The 12,625-nt window shown below is 41.6% G+C and overlaps 1 protein-coding gene across 2 annotated transcripts in view; it reads left to right on the top strand.

The window, feature by feature from the left end:
• RASGEF1B (RasGEF domain family member 1B) overlaps nucleotides 1-12,625 on the top strand; it is a 545,446-nt gene that overhangs the window by 385,992 nt on the left and 146,829 nt on the right. For both annotated transcript variants that reach the window (XM_019652195.1, XM_019652196.1), the window contains exon 4: nucleotides 9,979-10,062. In XM_019652195.1, coding sequence (XP_019507740.1) covers nucleotides 9,979-10,062 — 84 coding nt within the window. The remainder of the gene's footprint in view (nucleotides 1-9,978; nucleotides 10,063-12,625) is intronic.

Raw genomic sequence — 12,625 nt, 5'->3', positions numbered from 1 at the left:
GGACATAGTGATGGATGGGGAGTGGAGACAAACAATAGCAGACTTCTTATAAAAAGTTGCACAAATACCAAGGGTACCAAAAAAATGCGTACACATGACTTGTACTCATCTTTTTTTATCGGTATATATTGAGTATTATAATTTTAATACAGTTTTTTCATTTCTTAAAACGTGTACACATTTTTTGGCACCCTCTGTATATGAACAAAAATGCCTACATCAGTGATAACATGATAAGGGCTACACTGGAGAACAGCTTGGTGGGATGAGAACATAGAAGGGGGTGAATATAACCCAGTGGAAATTACAATTGAGCTGCATACTAAAGGGAGCGTTGGAGTAACAGAGAAAGGGAAGTGAGGAGGCTGAGTGGGATGCCAGGAGGTGGGAGAGTTTTTGTGGAAGAGAGAAGAACATAACATAAGCAAAGACTCAGTGGCAGAAGAGAATATGACATTCAAGACACCAAAAGACTCGAGGGAAATGGTGCAGTTGAATCAGGAGAGGCAGGAAGAGACTTGACCAAGAAGGGCTTGGTAGTCCAAAATGAAATTATAGTTTGCATCTAAGAGCAGGAGGAAACACCTGAAGTGTTTGGTTTAAGGAGGAAAGGAGTAGAGCAGGAGAGTCACAATTCAATTTATTTTTTAAAAGATCTCTCAAACTCTCAGGTATAGTGTGGAGAGCAGATATGAAAAGAACAAGAATCGGAAATCTTCTAGAAGTCCAAGGAAGAGAAGTTAATGAGTGAAAGTAGATAGAAGTGAGGTTACCACTTCTGTGAACATTTCCCGATTTCCCTAACCCTCACCCCCTCTCCATCCTCAAGTCTGGGTTAGAGCTCTTTCCTTGCATTTCTGTGGGATCCTTGTGGAGTGTTGTATTTTCATTTAATCTACACAACAACTTTGTCGTGGTGGCACCTTGTTCACCTGAGTATCCCCAGGGCCTGTTCAGCACTGATGTACAGAATTCCACCTGTTCTGAGGTACTGGAAGTTACGACTTCAGCGTGTGAATTTTGGGAGGAAACAGTGCAACCCATAACATGCCTCTTACCCATTGATGTCTTTCCCCAAATTTGCTGCAGGCCTCCAAGCAGGCCCCACCTGCAGAGATACAGGTTACAGCATCCCAGCTCCCTCTCTCCCTCCTGTTGAAAGCTCCCTTGTGATCACTTTAGATTTGGCCCTCTTTGAGCCCATATTTCTGGGATCATTTTGGGTATAAAGTTGTCCTCCAGTGACGTATAGGAACTGTGGAGTACTATTTCTTCTCCTATGTGGTGTTTTCTCATGTTTGAATAGGCGACTTCCCATTTTCATTTTCCTTCCTATATTTTCTGAACTTCTAGAGAATTTAGTAAACAGACCATTGTGTGGTATAACTATCATGCCTTGGTTTTGATGGTCCAAAGAGATGTATATTTTTTTGTGTATTGTTGGTTGTTTTCAGATACATTGCCTTATTGGATCTTCTTTAAAAAAAAAGCAAATTATATACTATACTTTTTAAAGAATAAATTTCTAAAGAAATAAGACATTTCTTATTTCTAAGACACTATAGAATAAGTGTCTATAGTGTCTACTAAGACACTAAGAATAAGTGTCTAAAGAAATGAAACCCCAAAGAGCTCATATATCAAGTAAGTGTCAATAGCATTCTCAAATTCAAGTCTTCAGAGTAGGAGGCCAGGGCTCTTTCCACCATATCATAACCTTATTTACAAGGTCCTTGGAGCTAGACATATACTTATGTTAAAAGTATTTACTTTTATGAGCCTCTGTTGACAGCCTTGCAAGAAGAAGGTACTTTAGGACTAATTAAAAGTAAAAGAAGAGGTACAGAGGTTAAGTGCTTCTCTTTCTTCCTCTCAAAAGAGAACTACACAACTGGAAGAGCAATGTTCAGATGGAAGCTGCCAAGAAGGTGGGTGAAATAGAAGATAAAATGAAAAAAGAATTGAAGCATGTTCATCATGATGCAGGGATAATGTGAAATGAAGTGGAAACAGCAGAAGAGAGGTTGGCAGAGCTAAAAAGAAATCTGGTTTAGATGGAACAGAAATTACTCATGGTCACCAAAGAAAATAAAGCTCTCACAGCACAAATCCAGTCTTTTGGAAGGTCTATGAGTTCCCTTCAAAACAGTAGAGATCATGCCAGTGTGGAGCTTGATGAACTGAAAAGGAAATTCAATGCCAGTCTGAAGGAGTTGTCACAGCTGACAGAAGAACAGGGCCTCTTAAGCAGAGAGAAAGAGAGATGTTCTTGGATCTAACACTGCCTTTCCAGTGAATTCCACTGAGGATAGCAGCTTACCTCCCCTTGAGAAACCTAACCAACAGCTTCTATCCAAAGATAAGCAACTGCTTCACTTGCCTTCACAACTCGAAGATTCTTACAACCAGGTGCAGTCCTTTTCCAAGGCTATGGCTAGTCTACAGAATGAGAGAGCTCACCTGTTGAATGAACTGGAGAAATTCCACAAGTCACAGAAAGGGAAGCAGAGGTCTGCAGCTCAGTCTGCAACCAGCCCAGCTGAAGTGCAGAGTTTGAAAAAAAAAAAAAAAAAAGCTATGTCGTCGCTCCAAAATGAGAGAGACCAACTACTAAAGGAATTGAAGAATCTTCAGCAGCAATATATACAGGTTAACCAAGAGATCACTGAGTGACCTCCACTGAAGGCTTAACTTCAGGAGTGTCAAGATAAGACCAGGGGGGTGGGGGGTTGTTACTTTGTGAGGGTGAAAAGGGTAACTATTGCATTGTTCTGTACACCTGAAACTAACAATAAATAAATAAATTAAAAAAAAAAAAAGATAAGACCAAAACATTTCTGATTATGTAAGAAGAGCTCAGGCAGGGAAATCTCTTCTGGCAGCATGAGCTGCATCAGCTCAGGATACAGAAGAGTTCCTGGGAAATTCACGAGAGGAGAACAAAGGAGCAGTGCCTTATGGGTATCTTCAGAGAGAGATCAGCAGATCAGTCATCTGCAGAATCTTATGAGGGAATTGAGATCTTCTTCCTCCCAGACCGAGACCCTCAAAGTACAGTAGTACCAAAGACAGGCATCCCCAGAGACACCAGCTTCCTTAGATGGGTCACAAAACTTAGTTTATGAGACTGAACTTCTTAGGACTCAGCTAAATGAAAGGAAACTACCAAAAGGAATTAAGAATTCAGCAACTGAACAGCAAGTTTTCTCAACTACTTGAAGAGAAAAGTACCCTATCAATTCAGCTCTGCGATACCAGCCAGAGCCTTTGTGAGAGCCAGCAGCATGGCGGTGACCTTTTCAATTACCGTGCAGCCAGGCCGCTGAATATATAGATGTTGCTCCAGGCGCCACCCAGGGAAAGCATGGAGCTCCCAGGAAGTCTGACCCTGAAGGCCTGAGGCAGCTAAGCTTTTAGGAAGCCCAGCGGCTGCTGTCTGCACCACACAGAAGGTGAGCGAGCTGAGGAAGCTGCTGAAAGAAGAAAGAGACCAAAGAGTGGCTGCTGAGACTGCCCCGTCTGTGGTCGAGGGGCAAATCAGGCGGTTGGAGCACAGTGACCTGGACTCTGCCGGATTCCTGTCATTGGTCCGCATGGCACTCAGGAGCAGACGTTGCTAATAGACCTTACAGGCCACAGTTGTCGAAGGTCACAGAGTGGTGCTGGATGGAACTGGGTACGACGTTCACTCTGTCATTCCCTGACCCGAGTGCCACAGCTAGCAGCCATCTTTCTAATGATTCATGTCAAATCATGACTCATGATTTGGTACCCCAGATTCATGTACTGGTTCTCTTTCATGAGCCATCTATAAACTTAGTTCTCACCTTTTAGACCACTCCTCTCAGAACCTGGAATTCTGTCACCTCTAACGTCAAAACCATCAATTCCAATGAAACAGTCTGCCCACTTATAGGTCCTCTCTCCAGCTCTCCACAGAAAGTGCCTACAAAACAGAGTGGATATGAGCACAGGTGAGAGCTGCAAGCACCAGCGAGTCGACTTTCTTCTACTGCCCAGTACCTGAACACTTTTGTGTAAACTGAGGAGGCCCCACAGTTGGTTGTTGAGCTCCAGATTTGTTCAGATTTTATAGGTCCTGTGAAAGATACTGAAGAATGTTTTTCAGCCAGGAGGGTGGTTCCAATAAACCTAACAATCTGGAAAAAAAAAAAAAAAAAGCATTTACTTTTATGAGCCTATGCTTATTTTGTTAACTCACAATTAATTACTCTTTAAAAATATTTAAAATATTGGCTTATTGTAGAGACTTTAATTGTATAATTTATTTTAAGTAAAGTTAAAATTTATAATTATGATTTATAATGGAAAGTTTTGAATATATTTTAAATTAAGTAATAAATATACCTATTTAAACTTACATAACAAACTTCTCAATAGTCTATTTGTACCTTTTCTAATTGTCATAATCTATAATTGTTATAATTTTTATTGAAACATTTTTATAAACCTTTACATTACTTACCAATGTTTCTATATAAAAATTCTTATAAACTTAGCATAGAGCTAAGTGATAGTACTCAGAGGATAACTTTTTGATTGACAGTAGGAAGAAAATCTATTTATTAAGTTAAGATATTCATAGATATCTGATATTTCATTCTGAAGAGGGCACCAAGGAAGAATAACAATAAAACATTTGTAATTAACATGAAACATAATATTAGCACTTTTTATGTAAGTTTTTTTGGCTGAGCCAAATTTTAATTTGGCAGATGAGCCTGTGATATAGGCATTATCCCGTTTTGCACTTGGGGAAACTGAGGTCTAGCAAGATTCAGCAGCTTACTTGAGATCTCAAAGCTAGCAAGTCATGGGCTGGAATTGGGTCCCATGCCTCTGACTCCATGCTTACTACTTCACTGTGACACAAGCTGAAGAAATGACAGGACAGACACATAGTTAGCAATTACTCATTGAAACCAGGGACATTGTGGGTACAGACACTTTAAGCTAATAAAGCCCATAAAAAGGGCGTCATATTGCTTTGGTTGGTCATCTGACACTGAGTTACTTAACCTCGGTGGCCCTATTTTTATCTATAAACATGAGGTTAATTGTGGCATCATCCTCACAAGTTTTCTGTAAAAAGAGTTGTATGTGTGTACATACACGTGTACATACCTAATTATATATGGCAGTCCAATCCTTTTAAAAAGCAATAATTGGATAGTAAGTAAGAAGAGCCATAAAAATGTCCATATCTTTGGCACAAGAACCCTACTCCTGTAAATATATCCTAAAGAAATGATTCAAAAGACAAAACAAAAAAATATATCTACATGGGTATTAATTGCAGGGAAAAAGAGTTTGGTAGTTCCTCAAAATATGAAACATATGATCTAGCATTTCTACCTCTATATGTATAAGCAAGGGAAATGAAAGCATATATCCTCCACAAAAACTTGTACATGAGTGTTCATAGATGCCTTACTCTTAATAGCCCCAAAGTAGAAACAATTCAAATGGATGAACAGATTTTAAAAAGTGGTATAGCCATTCAGTAGAACGTTTTTGGCAATGAAAAAGGATGAAGTAATGATACATGCTACAACACGGATGAACTTTGAAAATATTATGCCAATAAAAGTCATAAAAGACCACATATTATATGGTTCCATTTACATAAAATATCCAGAATAGGCAAAAATATAGAGATTGAAAGTAGACTAGTGGTTGCCTAGAGTTGGGGGAGGATGCAGGAGGAATGGTGAATGGCTGTTCATAGGGAAAGCATTTCTTTTGGCAGTGGACAAAAATATTCTAACATTACACTGTGGTGGATGGCTGCACAACCCTATGAATATCCTAAGGAACACTGAAGCATTTGGATAAAGGCTGGCAGGAAGCTCCGACAAGAGAGTGGTGAAGGCAATGCACCTCCTTCTTTCAGGAGTCCCATTAACGCTCATGAGTGTTTTGAATGCACTTGTTTTAATGTTCTTTGTAATGGTAGCCTTGTGGTAGGGGCAGGTGGTACTGAAGATGCATAAAACATAGGGATGGAAGGAAAAAGCACAAGGGACATTTTAGAAATCAGCATGTGAAACATCCAAGAAGTGGAAATTTAAATGCAAATATCGAGTGGAGCATTTAAGGGACATGGGTATGGAGGGAGATGCTGAAGAACGTATAGGTCGGGCTCTAACAGCTTTCTGCCCAGAAAACTAACTAAAAAATCGGAATGCTTGTGAGTATGCTCTTCCCTGTGACCTGCTCTCTGCTCACAAGTTTTGAGGGGAGGGGATTTTAATACACCGGAGCTGGTGCAGGTCTGTGATAATAAACCAAAAGGAAGTAGGAAAGTTAGCAGTGTGCTCAGTTTACTTAAGTTCACCAAAATTGTACTGGAGTGTGGAAAAAGGGAGGAAGTCTGGTCAAGCCTGAGTGAGTCAACATTTAATGGCCCTCCACCCAGTTCTCCTCCCTTCCCAGGGCCACCTCACCTCCCAGTCTGTGTGCTTGACCCTTGCAAGGAAGGAACTATGACTGGGATGGGTGGGGCAATGCCCAAACCCTGTTGGCTGGCCTCAATCAACAGGTTGGGGGGACAGAGAGAAGAGGGGCCAGGACAGCGACCATGATCCATAGCACATTCTTTTCCAGGAAGCTTTTCCTTCCTTGGCTCCCACCGGATGTTTGAAATATCCCAGCTGCTTCATCATCCTAGGTTCCAGAAACAGCTTGTGGCTTTTGTGAGGGGCACCCCCAGGGCTGTGTTCACAGTTCTTGAAAAGCACTCCACAGATGAACATGCAGTTATTGCTACTCTGGATAAATAATGAGTAACAGGCTGAAGTTGGATAGAGGAATGGCCATCTTTAAGGCAGTATCTGCTTTTGCTTCTATTTCAAAATGTAGCCCCAATGTGTGGGGAGGAGGAAAAGGCATTGTCTGAGTTTTTTGTGGAGTATTCAAATCAAGATTTCTGAGGGAAGACGTATTCTTGCCTTCAGAGTTATTAGGAATGTGTGAGTTGCTCAGCGATGCACCCTTGAGCAGATGCCACCTGGATGGCTCAGTCAGCTAGCTGAGTCTGCCAGAGATCCCTGCGTCTGTCCTCTTTCACCAAAATCCTAGATTATTTCTGTCCTTTTGCACCAGCAGTTGCCCTTATATTTTAGGCACCAGAATAAACACTGAGGGTTGCAATTACAGTTCAAGGCCTTCACCACTTTTTTTGGACTCCTTTTAGGAATCTAGTCTTAGAAAAGCAACACCAGGTACCTTTTATGTGGAGATCTCTGAGCAGTTCTGTAGCTTCTCGGGAGTGCTCTAAAGTTATTACATGAAAGGTGATAAGGGGAGCTGGCAAGATTGCCCTTATTTTGCAGAGAGCTGGAGAGGATGGCTGGCTTGCCTTTTCTCTAATTCTCTGTTATTGCACTCTGTCCGAGTCCACCCTCAGCAGCCCCATCCCCACATTGAGCAAATGGTGAGTTAGATATGGAACAATAGTTAACACCAGCCACCCAGCCACTCAGCCACCCAAACAAGTGACAAAACCCATGTGAAAAGCCTGAAACGAGGAGAGGAGATAGGAAAAGCAAAGCCCTATTTAGTAATAATTGTATGCCTTTCTCTGTGTTTTGCATTTGAACCCAGAAGCATCACGTATTTTCCCACTAAAAAAAAAATAATTTCTAGGTGAGAAATCTCTGTTTTGCAACTGCTGGGTTGTTTTATTCTTAAGAACACCTGGTGCAAATGTATCAGGGGAATCTTTGGTCTAAAGAAAATCAGGCTGTCCAACAACCTAAGAAAACTAGTTACATGTTGCCATGGCAACCAGACCAGCCTCAGAGGGAAGGGCAGAGTTCTTTAGATTCATCTCCTGCGTCTGCAGATTGACTTCCTCGAAACAGAATCATGTGTCCTGATCACCAACACGGAACCTGTTATTTTCATTTAAAAAAAAAAAGTTGCTGTCTCAAGTGAATCTATTTTGGTCTTTACCCTAGTGCCATTCAATGTCTTTTTATCTCAGAGAGGTGGGATTTGGTAACTGGATCCTTTGGAACTTTTATTCATGCATTCACTAATACGTTAAGGACCTGAGCCACTGGGGTTTGATAGTAATTAAACTTTGATGCCTGGAACATGACCTGTGAAATGAGTTGCTCGTCTCAGTTTAACTCCTCATGGACAGAAATCCACATCACTCAGAACCCAGCCATAACCCCTGTTTTCAGACCATTGAAAGAAGTCAGAGGTTTAAATGGCTTCTCCTGAGGGTAAACTGCAGGGCCTCTTCCCCAGGAAATATGCTCTGCCTTTCTAGGCCACAGATATCTTCACAATTAGTCTCAAACTACCCTGCAAAATGTGTGTAAATAACACAAACCGCATTTACAGGCAGGGCCACCCTGGTGGAAAGTCAAAGTAACTTGCCGGGAGTAAGATAATTAGCAACAGCAGGGTAGAGATTCCAGAAGGCCATACTCCAATCCTTTGCTAAGACCACTGAAAAACCTTTCTTTCACTCAAGAAACATGGCCAATTAATGGACAGCAGGCGGTAGGGATGGGTCAATACTAGCCAATTCATTTTTAAAGGTCATTTTCATTTTATGGGGTTATTGGTACCTACAGTTAATTTTTATTTTTTTAATAACAAGCCTCTTATTGTCTCCTCTAACAAGACTGAAAGAGAGTGAAAAATGTGTATAGTGAGGATGAGAGCTGGGGGTTGGAGAGAGCTGCATCTGGTGTGGTGTCTGGAAATTAGTGACTACATAAAGATTCCGCTGACAAAACGAAAGAGTCCTCCAAGAGAAAGTGTCTCCATGCACGTCTTAGTTCTTTCCGGCTGCTATAACAAAATACCCCAGCCTGGGTGGCTGATAAACAGCAGAAGTGTATTTCTTACAGTTCTAAAGGTTGGAAGTCTGAGGTGCCAACATGGTTGGGCGAGGACACTTTTCCAGGTCACAGACTTATTGTACCCTCACAGGGGAAAGGGGGTAAGAAAGCTTTCTGTGACCTCTTTCATAATCCCATTCATGAGGGCTCTGCCATCATGGCCTAATCACTTCTCAAAGGCCCCATCTCCTAACACCATCACCTTGGGTGGGGATTAGGGTCCCAACGTACGGACTTTGCAGGGACACAAACATTCAGACCATTGTAATATATAAGACGTGTGTTGGATTGTGAAGGATACAAAGATAACAAAGACCTGAGTCCTGTCCTCAGTTGCTCACATTCCCAGCAGAGTGACAATTACTCTAATAATAGCACATGGATCCTGTGGTAGGAAGAAAGTTATTCTGACTCTAGTCAGAAGTGGAGAAAAATAGCGAAGTGTTTCTTAGGGAATCTGAGCTGGGCTTTTATAGCACAGGTGAGAAATCATAGGCACATACTGAGGAAAGGATATTTTAGGAACCAGGAACAACAACAAAAACATAGACTGGCGCCTGTTCAAGAAAAACACGCTGACCAGACATGGCTTGAGGTTTAGAGTTGTGGGACAGAGTTGGCGCTGACTGAAAAAGTGGAAAAGAGCCATATTTCTCAGGATTCTGAAGAGCAGGTAGAAAACTTTGGATATTATTCCATATAGAATCAAAGATTTGAAAACCGGAAGTGTAACTGATCAGTTATATGCAATGAGATATTAGTAAAGTTATTTCTTAAAAAAAAAAAAGATTCACATAGTCTGATCTATGTTCTATGAAGATACGTTTACAGATTAGGCTGAAAGTATTCTGCATTTATGTCAACATGAGTGTATGAATTCCTTCAACATGTCATAAATGGTTTTGTAATATATCCCTGCACAAGGTTAAATGAATTTGCACAGACAGCAAAAATGCTGACTCAGGTATTTCAAGTGACAACTATTAAGTTTAAGTGCTTGAGGCACTATTGTGGGAAGCCAGGAAATGGCTCCATGCAGCAGGAAAGCCAACGGCATCCCTGAAATCTCTCTCTCTCTGTGTTTCCTTTCTTATAGGAACAGCAATGGAAAACTTCCATGTATAGCAGCAAAACTCCAGTCTGCTTTACAAACCCTCTGATTGAGAAGCCAATTGGCAAAGTAAGAATGAATCCATTTCTTGTTGAACAGTATGATTTGAGCCTGTTAACTGTTATTTGTTTTTGTCTTGAGCAGTTTGGGTGAAATAATTAAATAGACCTCATAGAAGTGGCTGATAAACTCCAAATTTTGAACTATTTGGCTGGCCTTAGTGGCATTCACCCTCGACAAAATGTTGAGCTGAGAGATGTGGATCAGAGGTTCCCTTGTTTCACTTCCATCTGGATGATGTCGTCCCCAACCCCCGTAATATCCTGGTTTCTCAGCTCTTTGACGCATCTTCCATTGCCTCTCAGAACTTATTAGAAGGAAAGAAGGGCTTTTAGTTATTTATACTGTAGGGGAGGAAAACAACTATTTTCCTCTACTCTCTTAGGTTCTGTACCTGAGACAATGCAAATTAAGCTGAAAAACAAAATGACAGATAAACAGGAGAAAAGGTTTATCGCTTTGAATCAGGAGGCCTTAATTAACAGCGGTTCTCAACCTGTGGGTCATGACACCTTCGGGGGTCGAACGACCGTTTCACAGGGGTCGCCTAAGACCATCAGAAAGCAAAAAGATATTTACATTATGATTCATAAGACTAGCAAAATTACAGTTATAGAGTAGCAACGAAAATAATGTTATGGTTGGGGGTCACCACAACATGGGGAACTGTATTAAGGGGTCGCAGCATTAGGAAGGTTGAGAACCACTGCCTTAATAGAAAAGAAGCGAAGACCCAAAGAAGCAGTTATATTTGAGGCTTTTATATACCATTTACCAAAGAGTGATATACTTTGGAGAAGTGACAAGAGAAAGGAAAATGAGCTTGGGCTTCTCAGGGCCTTAAATTGTGAGAAGGTGAATATGTGGGGGAAGTTAATGAAAGGTGAGAGTTATTTAGTAAGGTTTGTTATGCAGACTCAAGCTGGCACCTTTTCTGTTGATGAGAGTCATCTCCAGTGACTGAGTCCTCCTCCTGGTACAAATTTATGTTACCTTTACAAAGGGAAATGTATGCCCTGCTTTTAGACAGAATTGGGGAGGGCAGAGAGTTTTTCCTGCATCTGCTGTTTCTCTGTTGCCTTTGTTACTAAGCAAGGGCCCACTGACCACTGTGTATAGGAGCCAAAACTATGACACTAACTTTCGAGAAAAGAAAGAGCTAGTTGTTTATTGCTGAGTTGACTTGCAGGAGACAAGAGGCACCTCTGAAATCTGTCTCCCTGATCTGGGGTCTGGACAAGTTTTAAGGGTTAGGGAGAACAGGAGGTAATGCTGGCAGGGCAAATTTTAATTGGAGGGTTTTAGAACGCAGCCAATGATGGTATAGGGTCGAGGGGCAAAAGGAAGCACAAAGGAATTCGAATCTGGCAGAGTTTGATTGGTCAGTTCTATATTTGTCCATATTCGGTTTCAACACCAGATCATCCTTACTGAGGGACCTCTCGCTTCCTGTAGGGCTCCAATCCCCACACTTCTGTTACTTGCATTCCATAGACTGGAGATTCTTGTTCCAGGTCCATCTTGAGGACAAGGGTGACTCATGCACAGTGCTGTCTGTACAATAACTCAAAGATTGCATTAATCTCCAGTCGGCTTTAAGGGAGCAGAATTGGTTTTAAGCTGGTTAGTATGATCTGTGTGCTCTTTCACCTTCATCTCAAAATAATCCTTATGCCAAAGTGGCATGTTTAGGGTGGTATAGTCTGATCCCCTTAATCATATTGGTATGAAATTCAGCCACAATACTACCTCTTTTAAACATATTCATCATATACACTGTCTTGTGGAAGAAAGACTGCCTCTAGAAGAGAAATTACAGGCTTTTGCCTGATCTAGTACTCTCCTGAACCTGACCTCGCACCCAGCAGCCCTACCAGACAGTGTAGAGCTGGAGGGTTGACAGTGTGAGCATTCTGAGACCGGGCTGCCTGGGTTCAAATCCCAACTCTGCCACTGCTTGGTTATGTGACTTTGAGCAAGTCACCTTTAAAAAAAGGGCATCATCATAGCACCTGCCTCATAGGACTAGCATCAGGATTAAATCATTTCATATAAATTCACAAGAGCAAGAATTTTTTTAAAACCTGTTTGTTCACAATGTATCCAAGCACTCCATACATTATGCAAATGAATTTAATGAATGAATCAATGAAAAGCAATGCACGTAGTAAGCTTAGAAACGCAACCCTCAATTTGCTTATCTCAAGACATAGGAGTGGCAGAAGGCAGTGTTATATGTCAGGAAGAGAGGTAAAACTCTGGTGAGTATATCAGGGACACCTCCCAGGCATACCTTAACAGAAGGACCACAATCCACCTGGGGTCCCTGCCACCTTCCTGTTCTTTGCAACAGTCGTGCCTCTCCAGGCCCCGCACAATCCAACGACTAGGATGGAATACAGTCACTGTCAGGACAAGTCAAAAACAAACACAGGGCCGGCCAAGTGGCACAATGGTTAAGAGCTGGCTTGGGACGCCAGAGGCCCCCGGTTTGGATCCCACATATGAGGGCCAGTGACACTGCCCTCCACAGCTAAGATGCTGAACAACAGCTCAACCTGGAGCTGGGCTG

Source organism: Hipposideros armiger, unplaced genomic scaffold, assembly GCF_001890085.2.
Source record: "Hipposideros armiger isolate ML-2016 unplaced genomic scaffold, ASM189008v1 scaffold_175, whole genome shotgun sequence".
In the NCBI taxonomy this organism is placed as follows: Eukaryota; Metazoa; Chordata; class Mammalia; order Chiroptera; family Hipposideridae; genus Hipposideros; species Hipposideros armiger.
The sequence above is the reverse complement of the archived record's forward strand: the minus strand, read 5'-3'. Positions and strand labels throughout refer to the sequence as shown.